At 39.8% G+C, this 21,373-nt stretch overlaps 2 protein-coding genes across 7 annotated transcripts in view; one reads left to right on the top strand and one right to left on the bottom strand.

The window, feature by feature from the left end:
* The window catches only part of LOC113419938 (tetratricopeptide repeat protein 39A-like), a 44,534-nt gene extending 32,652 nt beyond the window's left edge, over nt 1-11,882 (top strand). For 4 of the 5 annotated variants that reach the window (XM_087957029.1, XM_026679576.2, XM_087957031.1 and 1 more), the window contains 7 exons: nt 2,747-2,908; nt 4,433-4,524; nt 4,960-5,080; nt 6,701-6,812; nt 7,929-8,043; nt 8,219-8,335; nt 9,918-11,882. In XM_087957029.1, the coding sequence (XP_087813155.1) occupies nt 2,747-2,908; nt 4,433-4,524; nt 4,960-5,080; nt 6,701-6,812; nt 7,929-8,043; nt 8,219-8,335; nt 9,918-10,035 (837 nt within the window). In that variant the 3' untranslated portion in view covers nt 10,036-11,882. The remainder of the gene's footprint in view (nt 1-2,746; nt 2,909-4,432; nt 4,525-4,959; nt 5,081-6,700; nt 6,813-7,928; nt 8,044-8,218; nt 8,336-9,917) is intronic. The other variant, XR_015747891.1, reaches the window with a different exon arrangement.
* Nucleotides 11,883-12,522: 640 nt separating this feature from the next.
* On the bottom strand, nt 12,523-19,129 carry GADD45GIP1 (GADD45G interacting protein 1). 2 transcript variants are annotated; one of them, XM_026679585.2, is made up of 3 exons: nt 18,108-19,129; nt 16,312-16,656; nt 12,523-13,862 (listed from the first exon to the last, which is right to left on the bottom strand). In XM_026679585.2, exons 1-2 carry the CDS (start codon nt 18,428-18,430, stop codon nt 16,323-16,325), a joined length of 657 nt encoding a protein of 218 aa, XP_026535370.2. In that variant the 5' UTR covers nt 18,431-19,129; the 3' UTR covers nt 12,523-13,862; nt 16,312-16,322. The 2 variants fall into 2 exon arrangements, with proteins under 2 accessions (XP_026535370.2, XP_026535368.2); XM_026679583.2 differs by lacking the exon at nt 12,523-13,862 and having other exon boundaries at nt 16,107-16,656.
* Between the last annotated feature and the right edge of the window lie 2,244 nt (nt 19,130-21,373).

The raw sequence follows: 21,373 nt of genomic DNA on the forward strand, positions 1-21,373 counted from the left end.
AAACATAAAAAACATAAAACCATCTTCCAGTTATATACATACAGTGTGTCAGCTGGTTACAAATCTTTTGTGCTATCCTTTCATAGTCCTTACTCATAGGTTGTATAGATTCTCACATTGGCAATCTAACATATGCTTATATATTTATCAGTTATTAATCATTCATTTGACTAAACTATTATTCCATCATTTTATACGAGATATTCTAGATTTTACTATACATTTATATTATGCATTCGTCCAATGTTTATATATTTTTATATTATGTTCTACATCAATCTATTAGTCTTCTATTATAAAATTTCCTAGTCTATTTCATTACCATGTCTTTTTATCTAACCATTGATAAAATAAGTCCCATATCATATAAAATTGTTTATCTTCTTGTTCTCTAATTTCAAATGTCAATTTACTCATTTCAGCACAGTCCATAATTTTCTTAATAACTTTCTCCTGCCTAGGTATTTTTTCATTTTTCCAATTCTTAGCAAATACAATTCTTGCCACTGTTAAAACATTTACAATCAAATATTTCAATTCTTTATTGGATATTTCCGGTATAATTCCCAGTAAAAATATCTCAGTAAATATTTAAAGTCTATATGTGGTTTTATCATTTTTTCCAACCATGTGTGGATTTTAGTCCAATATCTCTTTGCATTCAGACACATCCATCACATATGGTAATATGAACCAGGCATCTGATGACATTTCCAACATTTATCCGATTTGTTCTTAAACATTCTCACAATTCTCGTCGGGGGTAAATGCCACCTGTAAAACATCTTATACAAATTTTCTTTATAAGCAGTTGACATTGTCATTTTATAGTTTTGAGACCACAGTTTTTGCCATTTCTCTAAATCAATCCCATATCCAAAATTTTTCCTCCAAGCAATCATCATTTCTTTAACTTGTTCTTCCTCAAATTTACATTCTAATAAATGTCCCTAGTTTTTTAATTACCTTTTCATCAGTACCTGTCAAAATATTATCTAAATCAGTCAACTTATCATAGAAACCTTCTGTTTTAAGATCTTTATCAAATCTAGATTGTAATTGTACATATGAAAACCAATTCATTTTTATACCTTGTTCTTCCAGTGCTTGCATAGATTTAAGTTCACACTTTTCATTCAATATCTCACCATATATAACTGCCTGTTCCTTCTTATATGTTATTGGATAAGGAAAAGCTTCGATAGTAGATAACCATAATGTAATTTTTAAGTAATATTGCTTTTTTATCTTCTCCCAATTTAAAAATAATGCCTCTCGAATATAATGTCTTCTAAAATACCCCTGTGTTTTGGTTCCCTTATACCAGAGGAAGGCATGCCATCCCAACAGCAAGTCATGTCCTTCTAAGGTCAATAATCTACTGTTCCTTAATATTATCCATTGCTTTACCCACATCACATTTGTCACCTGGTATTATAATTCCCAATTGGGCAAAGCGAATCCTCCTCTTATTCTTGCATCTTGTAACAATTTAAGTTTTATTCTCGCTTTCTTTCCCTGCCAAATGAATTTTAACACTATTTTATTTAGATCTTCAAAAAACTGTTTCCCTAATCTGATTGGAATTGTCTGGAATAAATATAAAATTCTAGGCAATACATTCATCTTAATTGTAGATATTCTCCCAATCAATGATAATTGTAGATTTTCCCATTTTATCAAATCTTTCGCAATCTGTTGTTTGAGTTTAAGATAATTATCCTCCTTTAGTGTATTGAATCTTGCTGTTATATAATATATCCCTAAATACTTAACCTTATTATTAAAAATTAAATTTTAAAAATTATAGACCAATATCCCTACTAAACTCAGACTATAAAATTTTTGCTTCAATTTTGGCAGAAAGCCTGAAAAGATATTTAAATAACTTTATTCATTCTGATCAAAACGGATTTCTGCCAAAGAGACAAATTAAAGATAATATGAGAATAATTCTGGATACTTTGGAATATTATGAAGCACATCCTGAAAAGCAAATGGCTTTGATGTTTTTAGATGCACAGAAAGTCTTTGACAATGTGAGTTGGTGATTTATGTTATTACAGTTAAAACAAATGGGCTTTGGTAAAAAAAATATTCAAGCCATAGAAACAAACTGCAAAGGTCATGATAAATGGAGAGTTAACAGATGCTATAGACATAAGAAAAGGGACCAGACAAGGTTGTCCACTGTTGCCTCTGTTGTTTGTGTTAACATTGGAAGTGTTGAACAGGAACATTAAAGATGAAAAAGAAATAAAAGGAATGAAAATTAAAAAGGAAGAGTACAAATTGCAAGCCTCTGCAGATGACCTGGTATTTATATTAGAGGATCCACTGGAAACAGCACCTAAATTAATAGAAAAGATAGAAGAGTACGGAAAAGTAGCAGGTTTGAAAATAAATAAAGATAAAACAAAGATATTAACAAAGAACATATCAGCAAGACGAAAGAAAGAGTTGGAGGAAGTTCTGGAAATCCAGGTCACAAATATGGATATTGTTGTATTTCTGAATTATCATAATATCCCAATTTTCAAACCTATTTTAACAAATGTCTAACCCTCGTTGCTTTGTAATTGCTTATTATTAAAAAAGGAAGCTATGATTTTTTTTTTAGGAAGTTGAATTCAAGAAGAAACTTACCTCCAGTATTATATGAACCCTGTTTTCTCCTTGCCAGTAAAACTGTTAGCTTTTCTAAACCCTTTGTGGTTTTCCTTTTGACCTTTCCCTCCCTGGCCAGGCCATCAAGAAGTTTGAAGAAGGCTGCTCAGCACAGCAAGCCTGGAAGCAGTTTCACCACATGTGCTACTGGGAACTGATGTGGTGCTTTGCCTACAAAGGAATGTGGAAGATGGCCTACTTCTACGCAGATCTGCTGAGCAAGGAGAACCGCTGGTCTAAGGTTAGAAAGGTGTACAGCAATTAAAGAACAACCAGTCTTTTTGAGCAAAACATTCAAACATTATACCAAATTATGGAAATCTCTTCCTTAAAAAAAGGCAAAGTACATCAAGGCTATTGAAACTTTGGGAATTTGTTGACTTTTCCTGTTGATTCCACCTTTAGTCACTCAGCACCAATTCTTCCAGTTTTGAAGCCTGGCATTTGAGGAAGACTATGGAGCTGGATTATCAAAGTCAAGTGTGTGTTCACAGTTTCAGAAGTGATGTTCTATAACCTTGGTGCTGAGATATTACATTTATCTATTAATGGGATTAAAGCTAGCATCAACTGATCATGAATGGGGCTGTGGAGTCATAGTCCATGGCTCAGTATAACTGTTACAAAAAGAGAGAATGCACAAATTCTATGCTTGATTCATCAGAAGGGAATTTAATATAAAACTGTCAATATAACTATGGCATTATGACGGATGGTGAGATTATACAGTACTTGAACATTATGTATAGTTCTGGTTACCATACCTTAAAGAGACTATTATAAATATTTTTTTAAAGAGCAACCATAATATTTAGAGGATGAGAGTAACTCTCCAGCAAGAGGAGCATTTAGAATTTTTCACTTTGAAGTGGAAGTGGGTAAAAGTAAGCATGAATTACTAAATTGCTTTTGAGATAGAAAATATGGGAGATTTCCCCTACCTTACAATATCAGAAATTTGGTTTACTCATTGAAGGGAAAAGAGACTCAGGGCTGAAAAAAGATAATATTAACATATTGTTAAACTATGCCATGTGCTTCCATGAGATGTGGCAATAACCATTAATTTAAATTAACCATTAATTTAAGATGTGGCAATAACCATTAATTTAACCATTAATTTTAAATAGTTTTAAAATGGGGCTGAACAATTCATAGAAGACAGTATTATCTGTGGTTATTCCCTGTTTACTACTTTGCATCTCAGTCATCATATTTTAACAACTAATAGCTGCCTGGGGAGCTGTAACGGAAGAGGATGATTGTGCCTCTTTCCATGCTTGTAGAGGACATAGGTAATGGCTTTGAAGGACAGGAGGAAGAGGTGCTACCAAGACAACAATTAGATAAACAGGACTTGAGCCCAGGCCAAGAAACTAATTTCAGCAAATTTCAGACACCTTCTTACTAGTTCCCATGAAGATAAAGAGAGGAAGGGGGAAGTACATTCAGACTTGCAAGATTCCAATACCATGACTATTACAATAAAAAATAGTCCATCTCCTTTGCATTGGTTTCTTAGCCTGGTCTATCTTGCAGAGATGACAATGCTGGCTGTTGAGAAAGAAGAATGCCAGATAAGATGGGCACAGGTTTTTATGTTGTTTTAATTCTTGGGAGCTGCCCAGAGCTTGGTATAAGATGGGCAGCTACATAAAGATTTTAAATAAATAAATAAATAAATAAATAAATAAACGAACGAACGAATGAATAAGTTGGCTCCTGTCAGAATCTTGTAATGTTCTCCTTTGATGTTTTGTTGCAGGCAATGTATGTATATATGAAAGCTGCCTTCCTTAGCATGCTGCCTGCTAAAGAGCCACGGCCCTTTGGTGAAGTAGAGGTTGAACTTTTTAGGTAAGAGTTTTTTGAAAATTGAGGCAATTTAAGATTAATGTTCTAAAACATTGTTTCTCAGCCTCAGGAACTTTAAGATGTGTGGACTTCAACTCCCAAAATTCTCCAGCCAGATTTAAAGAGTTTTCTCTTGTTCCAATGGTAAAACTGATTACAAATCCCCAAGGTTAGGAATCTGCAGATTTATAATGGATTTGCCACAGAAATTTTCATGCAGTGAATGAATGAATTCCTTGTGAATGAATGTTGTTAGAATGCAGAAGCATAATCAATGTCTTACTTAAAGGGCTACTTGTAAAGGACTGAAAACTTTAAAAGATTTAAAGTATAATGTGGCAGAACTGGATTAAACTCTTTCTAAACTTTCTTAGATTTTTAATTTCCACATACCTGCCTTTGTGAAACATTAGTAATTTCCATGCTTTTACCCTACAGGCAGGTTTCCTCCTTCAAACAGAAAATTGCTGGGAAATCTCCACCCACAGAGAAATTTGCCATTCGCAAAGCAAGGCGCTACAAATCGAGTGACTTGGTTCCCTTACCTGTGCCAGCTCTGGTAAGGATAGAAAGTGGATCTCTACTATTTCGCAGCACAGAGTCTCAAAGGAGATTTCTTCACAGTTATGCCAAGCTGGCAGTGTTTGAATTTGATCCATGAACTGCAGGTCAAAAGTGAAAACTTGAATGGATGTTCTTCCTAAATTATTTGGCAAGCTTGTTTCCACGCTGTATACATACACAACTGAGAAATATACTCTTGGGCACATTCTCCCATTTTTGCCTTGCAAAACTGTAATATAACAAGATGCTAAGATCTATTGTGATTCTAGTTAATTGACATTTGTCAGAGAAGGGCCTACCAACAATGGATAGTGTGCTCCAAATGACAGGATTTTTGCAGAACAGAAACCAGCTTCTTACTCTTTCCCAGATAGTGTTGTATTTATAGGTGAAGAACTAATCTCAGTAAAATTATAATATAATTTTTTTTAAAGTACAGAATTACAGGAGTAAAGCACAATTGCCACACTAGATTGAGATCTCTGCCTTTTGTATGCACAGAGCTTAATTTCAAACCCGTATCTGAATTGTGTAACTGCATCCTAAGAGATCTTCAGAATCAGTAAGGGGGAAAAGGCTCTACTTTAACACTAACAAATCAACTATCGTGGAACCTGAATTTCTGGCTCAGAAGATAAGAGATCCAGGTCAGCTTAAAACTAATAACACATTTAAAAGAAGGAACTAGGTTTGTTCACTGCTAAAAAATATCCATAACTGGCTGTGAATGTGCAAGGGAATGCAGTCACCATCTTTTGAAGGCAGATAGTAGTTAAACTGGAAATGAGCAAGGGACTGTTGTGGGGCCTTGTTGGTGGAGGATCCACAACATATTTTATTCCTTCAAAATAAAATTAGTAATCTTAAGCAATGTGTAAGCATTCTGAGCAAACAGTATAGTTTGGCTCACATGTTGGGGAGTTCAGGAATGAAATTTTTGGTTCCTGGTGTGCCTTCAAATCAGTGTTGACTCCTGTGACTACCTGGTCAAGTCCCTGCAATTTTCTTGGCAAGATTTTCCATTGCCTCCTTCCTAAGGCTGTGACTGGCCCAAGGTCACCTAGCTTCTTTTCATGTCTAAGATACAACTAGAACTCATAGTCTCCTGGTTTCTACCCTGGTGCCTTCACCACTGTACCAAACTGGTTCTTCCATGATGTAGAGTGACAAAATATATCTCCTCCATTTATAGCTGCTGCCACAATTCTGAGTAACAGAATAATAGAGCTGGAAGGGACCTTGGAGGTCTTCTAGTCCAATCCCCTGCTCAAGCAGGAGACCCTATACCATTCCAGACAAGTGGCTGTCCCGTCCCTTCTTAAAAGCCTCCAGTGATGGAGCACCTACAACTTCTGAAGGCAAGCTATTCCACTGATTAATTTCCACTGTTAGGAAATTTCTCCTTAGTTCTAAGTTGCTTCTCTCCTTGATTAATTTCCATCCATTGTTTCTTGTTTTGCCTTCTGTTGCTTTGGAAAATAGCTTGACCCCCCCCCCTTCTCTGTGGCAACCCCTCAAATATTGGAATACTGCTATCATGTTGCCCCAGTCCTTTTCACCTAGTCCTTTCTTTTCACTATTTTTCACTTTCTGTATTGGTTTATCTTTTTTTCAGGAAATGATGTACATGTGGAATGGATTTACAGTGCTGGGCAAGCAGCAAGAGTTGTTGGAAGGAACTTTAGACACTCTGATACAGGCTGAGAAGCAGCTAAAAGAAGCACCAGGTAGCACGCTGGCTTCCTACACGTAGAGCAAAGTTGGTGTCAACAGACAGTGGTTCCCCAGCTTAGCAAGAAAGACATCATCAAGCTCCTTGACCCACCTCATCTTTCAATTTAAATACAGGAACCAGCAGGCTGCAAAAACATTGGCATAATCTTTATTTCCAAAAATGACCCTGGTTTACAGCCAGGCTCTACATGCTTTCTCAGAAAATAAGAAATGGTAAACAACCAAAGCCCATGTTTAGGAAAAGAATCATCCTATAGGAAACACCTGGAATTAATGATGGGCTGTATTCTGATCAATAAGTGTTTTAACTGGTTTTGTCCCACTCTGGAGCTTTAAAAAAACACAAATAGGCAAGCTCCTGTCCCCAGCATCCATTTTGCATGAGATCAAACATTATTTTTAACATTTTAAATAAGTCTTATCAACTCAAAAAGGAAATCATGCATGGGGATATTTTGGGAGAAACGGAGAATTAGGGAGAAATATGTATATTAAATCAAGCAACAGGGAGCTGTTTTTTCATTAGCAACTCTCCCCTCCCTCAACCTTTTTTCAGTTTTTTGGTAGAAACTGCCCACACCAAATTATGATGATTTTGGTAAGATGTAGTTTAGTAGATACTTTGTCCCTGTAAATAAGGTTGAATTGGCTTGGGTGACTTGGGTCAGTCAGTCTCTCAGATCAGCCTATTGCACTGGACTAGTGAAAAGTGCACTAGTGAAAAAAATGGGTTTTTCCTGCATTGTACAGAAGAATCAACTAGATAATGTTTATGGACCCATACAGCTCTATAATTCTGTTTTATGTATGAATCTAAAGTCCTGGAGGAAATCCATCTGATCTTTAAAAATAATAAACATCCCCTTGTACATTTTGGAAGGGGAATCTCTTTTGTAGTTTGGCATCACAAACAAGCTATTATAGATGTGCAGGGAGATCTATGGCCTCCGTTTTTACCCGTACAAGCAGAATGAGTAACCTGCCTGCTACACGAATATGAATGGAAATATTGCCAATTAACCTTTCTGCAAAGTAGAATATGCAGTAACTGCTCGTCCTGGTTAACCTTTCTTCTGCTCTTTCCATTTCTCTTCCCACAATTTCCTCAGCCAGTGAGTACCAGGTAGATGACCAGTGTCTTGTGTTACTTCTCAAAGGCTTAGTCTTCAAGCATTTGCACAGTTTGACTGAGGCTGAGGCATGCTTCAGTGCGGTCCATAGAAGGTATGATGCAGGCATCTTTGATTAAAAAAAAATTGGGGGGAAATTGGGGGTGGGGAGTGTGAGGCATTGTTGACTGTTCTGGGAACTTAATTCCAAACTATCTGGAGGGCTTAGATCAGGGGAAACTGCACTACAGCAAAACCTGTAAAACTTCCAGCTTTCTATCTTATTACAGTGAGAAGAAGATCAGGTATGATCATTACTTGGTACCTAATGCACTATTGGAATTGAGTCTGCTGTATGTGGCACAAGGCCAAAATGAAGAGGCTGTACAGTTGCTCCGCAGAGCCAAGTAAGTAAACACTCAGCATATCTCATAATATTTTTCCCTGGAAAATATAGCTACTTCCTAGCTTAACAGCATTTGAGAGAGTTTTATAATCTCATGGAGAGAAGGGCCCAAAGGTGCTTGTTAGCTACCTAAGTTATGTTTTCTTCTGTTCCCCAAGTTCTTAGTAAGTTTAAGAAGGACTAAGAACTAGCAAGTTCTCAGCTTAGTTACTCTGAGTCAAACGATTAGTAATTTAATAAGCAAAGATGTATTTCCCAGGCTGGTTCATTGCATTTCTTTTTATTGGATCACATTCATCTGATCTAAACATTTATTTATTTAAACATTTACATTGCTGCCCATTTAGAGTAGAAGATAGGCTCAAGATCCAAATGGATCTTGACAGACTTGAACACTGGGGCTTATCTAACAAAATAAAATTCAAAATGTAGAGAAAAGTAAAAGGTTACACTTAGGCAAGGAAAACCAAAAGTACACATATAGACTGGGTGAAACCAGGCTTAATAGCAGTAACTGTGAGAGGGATCTTGGAGTCTTAGTGGACAATCAGTGAACTGAGCTAGCAGTGTGCGGCGGCAGCCAAAAAAAGCCAATGCAAGGAATACAATTAAGATCGTGAGGTACTAATACCACTCTATAAAGCCTTAATAAGACTACACTTAGAATGCAGCATCCATTTTTAGTCACCACACTATAAAAAAGATGTTGAGACTCTAGAAAAAGTGCAGAGAAGAGCAACCAGGATGATTAACGGACTGGAGACTAAAATATATGAAGAACAGTAGCAGGAACTGGGCATGGCTAGTCTAGTGAAGAGAAGGACAAGGGGAGACACGGTAGAAGTTTTCCAATATTTGAGTGGCTGCCAGAGGGAGTCAAGCTATTTTCCAAGGCACCAAAGGCCAGACAAGGAATAATGGATGGAAACTGATCAAGGAGAGATTCAACCTAGAAATAAGGAGAAATTTTCTGACAGTGAGAACAATCAACCAATGAAACAACAGCTTGCCTTCAGAAGTTGTGGGAGCTTCATCAATGGAAGCTTTCAATAAAGATTGGACTGCCATTTGTCAGAAATGGTGTAGGGTCTCCTGCTTAGATGGGGGGTTGGACTAGATCAGGGATCTCCAACCTTGGCAACTTCCCCAGCTGGCTGGGGAATTCTGGGAGTTGAAGTCCACCAGGCTTAAAGTTGTCAAGGTTGGAGACCCCTGGAATAGATGATCTACAAGGTCCCTTCCACGGTGTTAATCTAAAGCCTTTCAGAAGGCTAAAAAGGTGGAGTCCTGCCAAACTTCAAAAGGCAAGTGTTCCATAGGGCAGGGGCTGCCAGGGAAAAGGCACAATTCCTAGATCCCAACATACGACAATATTTGGGGTAGGAACTAGGAGTCTGCACACCCTATCTGACTTGGGAGGATGCTTAGCTGTCCTTTGGACATCTACCTTAGGAGATATCAACAAAATATCAAATATTATCCTGTAAGATAATACCTGGATTCATGAAATAGCTTTTGGTGCACATAATACATACAGGTTTGATATAAAAGATATAGCAATTGTTGAATGCTTTTCCCACCAGGAACAACTACAAAAATTATTCAATGGAGTCACGAACACTGTTCCGGATTCATGCTGTATTGTCCAAACTTAAGGCCAGCCAGGAAGAAAGTGATGCAGATGGAACCAGTCCTTCCTAAGGCAACAGGTTTCCTCACAAACTGTTAAGGGTGCTTAGACCAAAGAAGGAACTGCCAAAATACGAGGGCTTAGGATGCTGCCTTCCTCCTGGGATGGGCCTATTTGAAAGTGTATTGTAATTGTACCACTGGGCTTCTGGTCTAGTGTGTGATGTCTTTATGATGAATGGATGGGTCTTACCTAACTGGATTTCAGCTTACAAAACCAGGGAATAGCTATGAAAATGCTGCTTGCTAATTAATGAAGCTGACAGGAGCAGCCTATCTTCAATATTCCATGATATATTCTGCCAGTCAACCCAAAATGAGGGCTACATTTGTCCTATTTTCTGTCCTGCTCAATTTCATAAAACGTTGAAATAACATGGACGTTCCAGCCTCCTAATTTTTTTTTTTAATTTCATGCTCCCCCACTTTCTTTCTCAGTCTGAGCTCCTTAACCAGCAAGGCACATCAGATGGTCCTTCTTGTCACATTGGGAGTGAGCTTAATAGTGCAATTAATTCAGCAAAGGCTTCCAGTTTTGGTTGGAAACATAATAGAACCTCAACTCTCTGCTGTGGCCTTCTCTTTTTTGAAAAGAACAGAGAATTTTTGTAATAAGACTTAATCAGCTCAATCTCTATTTAAGAACATTTCTAAATGTTGGAAAGTGATTTAAAATGCTTGCAGAATTTGGGATGGGGCAAACAATCTGGCCGAAAATCCCTTAAATCAAGAAGCAGCTTATATTGCAGAATGATGAATAGTAACTGGACTTAGACATTTTCAAAAGCCTATGACTACTTCCAGAATTCTGTTCACGTCAATACTTGTCCCACTATTTTCTTTGCTTATCAATTTGGCAAAAAAGCTGATGGATCTTATCAGTTTTCAATCTGATTATAGTATTAACTACTAAGGTTTGTTCCATCAATTCACTGGGCTATTGAAATATGGTTTTCTTTTCTTTTTTAAAAGCTCTTTCAATACCTTTGTTGGTTGTCTCATACACCCTTGCCATACTGTTACTCAGGACTTGCTTATTAGACATACAGCGCTAAGCCAATGTGGTTTTTGTTGTACTTGTTTGCATTCCTTATTTTAAAATCATATTTGGTGTAATTAGCATTAACAATGATGAAAAGGCAAAAAGGGGACATTTTGGCATCTCTTCTTTTATTGTGTGGTCATGACATTTGAACATGCTGTCTTTCATTGTTTTTCCTTGCTCTTCTGGTTTCCCTTACCTTTGTTGTTAGTATTCCTCCTCCTAAGAACAATTTTCATGGAGTGAGTAAAGTCTATTATGTTAAATGGCACTTAAATGGTCAGTTTCTACTATAGTAGGACTTATATCTACTAATAGAAACAGTGAACAGTTCATTTATGAGCCAAAATAGAATCAAATGACATTCTGAAGATAGGATGTGGGTTAATCCCACTGATCAATACACTTCATACCCTTGCATTCCTGAAACATTATAGAATAAGATTTGTCCCAAAGGTGGTTTTCTAAAAAGCAACTGGCCTTTCTTGTTTTCTGAACTACAGAACTGAAGAAGCTTCATGGATAAGAAGCAAAATGTTTTCCAAAAATCCAAGAAAATCCAGTTGTCTTTTAGAAAAGCATCTTTGGGGAAACCCTGACTTGCATAATTATCTCCAGACATTAAACATAAGACTTGTTTGCCCAATGTGGATCATATTAATTATTGTCTAATCTAAGAGCAAACTTCAACTAGATGTTATATTACATAATGTGAGTATACTAACATAACCAGGCACAGAAAAGCATATTTGAAAGTATGTAGATAATATAGTTTGGCATATTCTTCAATGACTGAATATAAATGAAATCAATTCTACTTCTGTTGTGTTGTAGATTTATTGCTAAAACACACCTGTATTGTTATCCTGTTTTATGTTGGTTCTTTGTCATGTTTCATTATTATGCTCCTAAAGGAATAATAAACATCATAGGAAGTATGAGTCCATGGGATCTTATAAGCCACCTTGAAAGCCAAGGTGACCCAGTATTTAGGGTGCTGACAAATGGCAGTAAGACCCAGGTTCTAGTCCCCTTTAGGCACAGACGCTAGCTGGATGATCTTGAGTCAATCATTCTCAGTTCTAGACTGGGAAGTAAAAATATCCTAGAAGGCAGCAATGATCAACCAATTCTGAAATGTTGCCAAGAAAACTACATGGACCTCTCCATGAAGTTGCCAGGAGTCAAGATTCATTCAAAGATCATCCAGTCCAGGGACTGGATTTAGTCCTGGAATCCACTAAACTGCTCTGATAAGTGATAATCCAATCCTCATTTTAAAATTTCCAGGAAGGGAGAACTAAACACTGTTTAATAGCGCTGGACATCATGAAATTACTTATATTCAGCCTCAATTTCTTTTTTGCTTTTCTTTTTAATTTACTGACTCTTGTCTTGCTCTCACCTTCATCAGAGAACACATTGACCCACTCTTGTACAACAGCCTTTTTTGGGGGGGATTGGTTGATTATTGTATCCTTATTTTTCTCCTTTGCAAATAAAACATGCCCAGACATTGCAGGAAGTGGTTGGTTTCCAGATCTGTTAACATCTTGATAGCTTTTGTCTAACCTTAAACCAACTTGTCAAAGAGGATCCTCAAAACAGGACACAATACCATAAGTGGCTTAGCTAGCCACTTGTGGAATGAATCATGGAATGATTATGTCCTGTGATTTGGATGCTTCTATTAAGGTAGCTGAAGATTGCATTGGCCCTTTTAAATGCTCTCTCATATTGCTTACTCAGGTTCAGTTGATGACAACAGTTGTATACCTATCCCCCCCCCCCCAAGTCATTATTCCTGTACCTTTCTATTTGAATTTTTCTACTCCAATACAAGGCTGTGTATTGGTCATTGCCCAACATCATTCTGCTGGCATTGCCCCCCCCAAAAAAAAAAATCTGTCAAGGTCAGTTTGAAGTGTGATTTTCATCCTAAAGCAGTGTTTCTCAACCTTAGTGTCTTTAAGATGTCTGGACTTCAACTCCCAGAAATCTTAAAGTATCTAAGATTGCTACAAAGTATTAGCCATTCCTTCCAGCTTGTTTCATCTGCAAATCTGATTACCTTTTTCAGTCCATCCTGTAGGTTGAATAGCACTAGCCAAAGATGAAGCCCTGGATATCCCAGTAAATCCTTATCTTCAGGATGATGCAGCACCATTTATATATACAGTATTTACACAGACACCTCAATCCAATTGTCAAGAGGAACAGGGAATTCAGACCTAATTTACTGCAAGCTGATTACAAATTACTGTAAATTACTACTTCCCATGACATAATAAGAAACTGTTGCCTAAAAATGTCAACGCTCCATGTAAGAAAACAGAAGCACATAAAATACTGTTTCCATCAGTAGCAAAATTAGAAAGCATGTGAAAATTCATAGCTCAAATATATTTTTGAATTATAATTTGAAAAGTGAATTACATAACTTAGTAATGAGAAGAATCTAGTACTTAAATACATTTGTAAAATAATAATTCCCATAAGAAATTTTGCTTCTGCTTAATGAAAGCTAGGAGTTAAGCTATGTATTCACTACCTTCCATTTTTAATACTACCTTTAAAACAGAAAAAGGATTATTTATAAACACACAAAACAAGCTTACTCAAATTGTTCATATGGATTGTATCAATAGTTCTTCCAAAGGACATGGCAACAGTAGTGGAGAATAAATGTTATTTGTTTTTGAACTAGTGTCACCATCAGTTTCTCAAAATCCGGTAGAAAATAAGGACTGCCAAGAGACCATTAAGTGATTCTGCAGGTATGTGCCATTTTGAGGACCTAATTAACCACAAAAGAAAAAACAAGCCTTTTATTTAAAATATTGTTAGATGGCAAAATCTACCTTGAATAGTTTCTTTTTGGTTCCCTACTTTTCATACATTCATTAGGAGCATTATCAAAATAAAAGACTGTGCAGAGACTGAACGAAATTCTGCTCTAGTTTTGCCACTAGAGGGAACCAGAGTATTAAATTACAGGTACTGATAACTATTTTTTCCGAATCTGCCAGGGTGGACTTGGACCAAAAACCTTTTCAGCTAAGCAGTTTGTAGTGAAGGCAGCCTACCATCTGCTTTTTACACAATGCCATACTAGGCATCAGCCTCTCCTTCAGCTACAGTGTGCATAGGGGAGTTATGGCTGAATGGGTTATGTGTACAGTGTTTTCAAAATTCCTCTGCTCAGGCACAGCTATTTAGTGCAAAAAGTGCTCAGTGCACAAATCCCTTTTTGGTGGATTGTCCCTTCATAATTATTGTCAGTAAGGAATGAACATCTGTAAAAGATGAAGGTATCAAGCCAAAATCATTGTTTGCTTGGATGCAGCAAATCCATCTTATTTGGTGGGCTCAATAATCCCAAGCTGTATGAAATGCTGCAGGAAGCATAATGGCGTTCAATCCAGATTCGCAACATGAATTCAGCCAAAATGCTGAAAGGTATAATGCTGAAAGACTGGTATAGAATTGTGAATGGAGCAGGGCAAATATGCCAAAATTCAGAGCAGACTTTCATAGCACAAGTCCATGTCTATTTATGTACATCCTTAGTGTGAATCCTACACACAGAGAAGTGTGAACTCGGTCAAGGAATAGGAAAAAATGTTAGGTTTATTGCTTGGCCCATTCAACTGGTATCTTTATCTCTATATGCAACTATAATAGATTCAATACTTTACATTCTTTTACCTTTAATAAGAGGCTGAAGGAATAATGTCAGGGATAAATCCTTCTCGACGCTTCCCCCCCCCCCCCCCCCCCCCCCCCCCCCCCCCCCCCCCCCCCCCCCCCCCCCCCCCCCCCCCCCCCCCCCCCCCCCCCCCCCCCCCCCCCCCCCCCCCCCCCTTGCCATTACTGATGACATTTTTTCAAATTAAATTCAGTAATGTTACCATTAAGAAATGTACCAAACAACATCCAGTCAAAATTCTAGGCAATAATTATCTGGGACGCAACCTTAGGGTGGTGCTACGGCTCAGAGGTTAAGAAATTGGTTAGAAAGCCAGCAGCCCAGTTTTGAGACCTGAGCTTTGTGCGACGAGACTCCCATCCTTGCCCTAGCTCTTGCCAACCTAGCAGTTCAAAAGCATACAAAAGCAAGTAGATACCACTTTAGTATGAAGGTAATAGCGCTCTGTGATGTAATGCTGGCCACTTGACCACAGAAACATCTTTGGACAGCGATGGCTCAATGGCCCTTGAAATGGAGATGAGCGCCACCCCCTATAGTCGGGGGACTCCTTTACCTTTATATAACCTCCACCTTGTTTTTAGACACCTAACAAGTATTTTTAAAAACATTCCCCCATTTGGTTAAAAGTAAGTATTTCTTACTTAAAACTCCAGATATTCAACAAACTGAATAGGGCAGTTAGATAGATTAGCAGTCCCCAAACTTTGCAGCTTGGCAGCCTGGCTGGTGGGGAGGGAGGAGAGGGCTGCACACACGCAGCTCCACTCACACAAGAGAGAAGAGAAGCCTTTGGGGCCCTGTTTCCTTCAAGCTTCTCCATGCCAAAAACTTTTGCAAAGGGTCAGAAGGCCTGAAACAGCACGAGATCACTCCCCTTTGCAAAAACTTTTGGCACGGAGAAGAGAAGCCTTTGGGAGTGCAGTCTCATTCTCCTTCAGACTCATGGAGGCTGCTTGATGCTTGAAAAGCAGATTGAGCAGGGCATGTTCGTCCCTGCTCAGCTTCTGCTCCCACCCTTCAACTTTTGGAGCATTGGGAGCAAGTGGCCTGGAGGGAGGGGGGTTTGCGGCCTGGTGGGGGGAGAGAACTGGGCCACGTAAGCAGGCCAGTGCGCAGCTCTACACACACGAGAAGCCTTTGGGGCACTGCTTGCGCAAGTGGAGCTGTGTGCGCGCACCAACTTGCCTCTCGTGCAGCCCAGCCCAGCCCAGTTCCAAATAGGCAACGGCCCAATAGTGGGCCACAGCCCGGGAGTTGGGGACCCTTGAGCTAGATGGTGGAGACAGAGCTTGCTCTTTTGAAAGAGAAAAGAAATTCAGAGAATGCATCTGCTATTCAAAAATCCTTTGTTGAAGCTCCAAGTGGTCACAGCAGGCAGAGAAAGGACATTAGATTGTTCTGTACAGTGAAGCATTCCACATTCCATAAGACTTCTAAGTTGGCCTTTAATGCATGAGGAGAAGTGCAGTAAATCAATTGGGCCTCTGAGAATTGCCTGTCACAATCTGTAGGCAGATTTATTTAAAAGACTTACAATATAGTATTTTAGGTATCCTTTTGTTCAGCCATCTCCTCCTTGCTATCTGGAGATGAGGCAAGAATTTTGCTTTCCATTGCTTTTTTGGCCTGAATCCCCCTCATACGTTTTTTCTCCTCCTTCTGCTCCATCCGTTTAATCTTCTCCCTCTCTACCACCATCTCTTGAAATTCAGGACTGTGATGATCCAGGTGATAGCCATATTGCTCCCGGGCCTCAGCCAGTAACAACCGCCTTCGTTCTTTTTCTTGCTGTTCTTTGAGCTTGCGTTGCCGTTTTTCCCTCTGCCAGTCTTCTATCATCTGGGGCATTTTAGCCATTTTGGCAGCAATTATCTCATCTCTAGAAAGCAAAAGACAAAACTATGAAACAAAACATTATACAGCTCTAGACATAAAAAATATGTTTTCAGTTTATTTTCAGCATTTTCACTTTAATGGGTGAATAGGTTCATACTAAATAGTTATTCTAATACCAAAGTCTACAATAGCTTTACAATTTAAAATATTCATTTTGGATAGTGTTCATAGAGATACCATGACACTGATCTAAAATATTGAGAGGTGCTCAATTTAACTTGTTAAATCAGCAATTTACAAATTGCATTTTATGCCGTGAGTCCTCAAAGTAATGTAGAAAAATCTCAAAGTTACAATGGAAGCTCAAATCAGTGGAAACTTCACAAAAATGCCGTCTTACCTGCCATCTAACATGAGCATGTTACTCAAATTGCAAATGTGCTCCTGAAAAGAGCCTGCAATCTCATACAGAATATCATATTTCTCTACAGCAGTATTTTTCAATTTTAAGATGTGTGAATTTCAATTCCCAAAAGTGCCTAGCCAGCTGGGATTTAAATGTTACACTTTTTAAGTTTGTCAAGGTTGAGAAACACTGCTCTACGAAAAAAAGTCATCTATCAATAGTACTTTCATTTTGTCTAGATTACTATAGTATGCCGTGATTCATTTGGCACTTCCATTACTTCATGAGGGAAGAAAGAATAAAATTCAGACAGCACCTGAAAAGGAGATGCCTGAGCAAAGCAATCCTCCAGCATCTTGCTCTGGAACTGATCTACTAGGCAAGAGTAGCAAAATTAAACCATAGCATGGCAATCTGAGTTTTGCTTAGCTTTTATTAATGCACAGATTGTTTGCTCTAAATTTTATCAGATGTTTTGCTTCAAATGTACACTCATGGCACACCAAAGAATGTCTGAGGCCAGCAGCATCTACCAGCATCCTTCAATACCGTTGAAATTACCCAGAGCAAAAACACCTACAAAGCAAACTACATTTAAACATGCAAAATGAAAACAAACAAACAAAAGGATTTCTCTTGGTGCAGAAATAATTGCCCAAAACATGGACACTGAACAAATGTTTATGGATGCTCAGCTCTGGGAGATCTGCTAATCCACCCTGTGCAACTCACAAATACTTATTCACACACCAGAAGTATATAATTTTTATTTCGTGTTGCTGCAGGCGGCCTTCCTCTGTTTAGTCCCATTATTCTGCAACAACCTCTCTGATGAGGCTTCGGAAAATGTGCAATTAGGCCTCAAGTCAGAAGCCTAAGGTCCACTCAAGGGCCGTTCCCAAAGTGTGTGGTTTGTTGGCTCAGCGCCGTCCCAGCAAAACCCGAAGGCTGAAATTGCATCGCGGTGGCCTCCCACGCCCGAAGGGCGCTCGCGACTTTCCCCGGTTCCGCCCTCTCCTCGTCCAGCCCAAGGAGAGGCTTCCACGCGTGGCGCCCACCCGCAGCCTCCCTCCTCCTGCCTTCCTCACTTCTGTCGTTGCAGGGCTTCGGCCTCGCTGTCTTTGGCATCCAGCGACTGCTGCATCTCCTTCAAGGAAGGGTACCAGGCTCTCTGCTCAGCTTCCATTTCCTGCAGCTTCTCCGGCGACGGCCACAACCGGGTCGGGTCCACTCCGGAGGCTTGCCCGTGGCGCCCAAACAGCTTGGCTTCATATTCGGGAGTCAGGTGCCAGGCCGGAGTGAGGGGATCGGCAGGGTCCGGCCGATAAATTCCCTTCAGTTGTAACTTAAGCGGCTTGGCGTTATACAACCGGACGCCACCCAGCAGCAGCCGGCTTCCGCGGACCGCCATGTTACAACGCGCTTACCGAGTGACCGGAACTATAGAGGGCGCCATCTTGGAATTAACTCTCCCCCTCCTGTGGGCGGGGCCATCTTGTATGCTGGCGCATGGTGGCCGCCATTTTGAAGTTTATTCCTTGCCGTGGGCGCCTCCATCTTTGGAATTTTCCGAATGTTCTTGGAGGTTTGCTGGGTGGCGGTGAAGATATTTCGTCATAGAAACAGCGGAGTCGTGACACGAAGTTGACCTTGATTCAGCTGTCTTATTTTTTTCTTTGTATTAGGTTTCTTAAAGTTGCAGTGCAATTTTTACGCAAGTGCTTTACGACACAACATGGCTTCTTTAAACTGAGCATTACGATTCGGAAGGCTTCAGAGGAGCGGTGAATCTGAACGAGATTTGTTTACCTGAGAATTTGCGCAGCTCTAATTTTTTTGGAATCTGCTAAGGTTCCCCAATTGCAGCGCGACTGCAGTCCGAGAAACAGGCTTTTGCCTGAGAAATTAATGCATGTGAGGGGCAAATGACACGGGTTTTGTAATGTGTTAGCTAACAGTTACTTTGAATTTTAATTTGATTTATTTTCTCTCTTTTAAAATTTTGTATTTGTTGTGTTAACTATAAAAAGAAGTGAAAGGTGGGACTGGGGGTTCTCTCTTCCTTTGTCATAGAGAAATTCCCATTTTATGAGGATACCCTAATAAACTGCTTTTACATTTTAAAAGATCTTTGATTCAGTTGCTTATTGGGAAGGTAAACTGAGATGGAACCTAGGGTCAGATTTGGCTTCCAATGTGAAGGTCTTTTCCAGTGTAAGATTCAGAGTATCTTGGCAACGTTTCGACAAGATCCAACGTTGAAACGTCAGCAAGATACTCTCAATCTTACATAGGAAAAGACCCGAACACACCAAGACCTGCACATATATATGCATATGTGTGTGTGTGTATATATATAAAGTATATAAACCCATCCAGGTATAAGTAAATCCTTAAGTAAAATGCTATGAAAAGTGCATATCGGCTAATTGCATTTTTATGGTATTTTGATTAAAAAATTGAGAGTCATCCACATATGAGATTTATATACAGTACATTTATCCAAGGATACTACAGTGAACAATAATGGCATGGACAGTAGCATAGACTATTTTCTGACATCTCCAGCATTATTACAAAATGCAATTTCTGTGTCAAATGATAATCTCTCTGATAATGCTCTCCATTAATGAAATGTATTATTTAATCCTCCATCAGAAATCATCCTTTGTCAATCACCTGGAAAAGGGTAGGACAGGGGTCTGCAACCTTAAACACTCAAAGAGCCATTTGGATCCATTTTTCACAGAAAAGAAAATACCAGGAGCCATAAAACCTGGGTGGGTGTGGCCAACTCGACATCACTCGCTCCCACCCAGTCACATGACCACCTCCCCTCCAACCATGCTTACCCAGGTTTTGTGGCTCCCGGTACTTTCTTTTCTCTGGGAAACAGGTATCTCTATCTCTGTCTTTTTCTCATTTCTCTTTCTCCCTCTCTGTCTCTCTCCCATAGTTGCCTCTTCTGGCCCTTGTTGGTGCTGCATGAACCCGACCCGGCTGCAGCCGATGCTCTGTGTAGTAATGGGCTCCAGGATGAGGAGGGGACGCCGTCTCTCCCACTGTGAAGCATGCTAAATTTAAGTGTGCTGAGCAAGGTGCTACAAGAGCAGCGAGCAGGCCATGCAGGCGGGCAAGAGCAGCAGCCGCAGCCGCAGCCAGGCCAGCCAGTGTCTCGGGGGGGAGAGACAAAGTCGCACATCTCCCCGAGCAACCGAGGGGCACACAGCACCAACAAGGGCCAGAAGTTCCCATGAGATGAGGCAAGTAGACAAGGGATGCTTCGCTCCCTCTCTGGAATATGGAGCAAGTCTCCATCCACCGCTGTGTTAACCGGCAGCAGGTGCAGATGGCTGAGGAGAGAGATGACTCTGATGAGGGGCCAGGACCATCGGAGTGGACTGCTGCCTTCAGAGATTGTGGGGGCTGGCAGCAGTGACGACGAGGTTCCCGAGGAGCCTGTGCCAAGTGCACGTGCACGAAGGATTACTCGGAGGAAAGAACAATTACAGCAGCACAGGCAACTCGGGAGTAAGTCTGCAAGGTAATGGCCCCTCTCAAGAGGATAAAAGCCAGGTTTGGAAAAGCGTTCTTTGCAGACAGCAAAGAAGCTCTTAAGCTCAACTGGTGGACATCTTAGTGTTTGGAGAAATCTTGTAAATTAGTTCTTATCTCTGGGTTTTTGGCAGCCTTGACAAACTTGGCAAGGCTCTTTCTTGTTGGAGCTAATTAGTGGAAAGCAGCCTTCAGAACATAATTTGTTATTAAACCTTAAAAGGTGGGGGCTGCTGCCTTTGTGTTTGCTCTTTGGGAACCCAATTGGGTCGGCTGTCACCCTTCTTAGGCAAGGGGTGACTGGGAGGGAAGGGTAAGGGGCGGGGCCAGCCAGTGATGGGACAGGGAGCCACAGCAGAGGGCCCAAAGAGCTACATGGTAGGAGAATAAAGAAAAAATTTCCCACCTTAAAAATTTAAAAATAATTTGTGTCAAGCCTCACGATTGCATCATTCTATTTGTTAATGAGTGCTTAGTCACAATCATAGACCATAACTTCCATATATCCAGGATACTAAAGGTAAAGGTTTCCCTCGCACATACGTGTTAGTTGTTTCTGGCTCTAGGGGTCAGTGCTTATCTCCGTTACAAAGCCGAAGAGCCAGCGCTGTCCGAAGACGTCTCCGTGGTCATGTGGCCGGCATGACTAAATGACAAAGGTGCACGGAACACTGTTACCTTCCACCAGTGGTAGGATTAAAAAATGTTACTACTGGTTCTGTGGGTGTTGCTTGGTGGGCGTGGCAGGGGAAGGTTACCTCAAAATCCCCATTCCCTGCCTACCCCATTAACCTGCTTT

This window comes from Notechis scutatus, chromosome 2 (assembly GCF_049901735.1).
Source record: "Notechis scutatus isolate UNSWTSFEM ecotype Mainland chromosome 2, rNotScu1.2, whole genome shotgun sequence".
Lineage (NCBI taxonomy): Eukaryota > Metazoa > Chordata > Lepidosauria > Squamata > Elapidae > Notechis > Notechis scutatus.

What these genes read in the sequence shown, in the direction of transcription:
- GADD45GIP1 (XM_026679585.2), bottom strand. Translation starts at nt 18,430, where the DNA reads ATGGCGGTCCGCGGAAGCCGGCTGCTGCTGGGTGGCGTCCGGTTGTAT. An exon ending in GAAGCCCTGCAACGACAGAA is followed by an intron (nt 16,657 to 18,107) that starts GTGAGGAAGGCA and finishes TTTGCTTTCTAG; the next exon opens with AGATGAGATAATTGCTGCCA.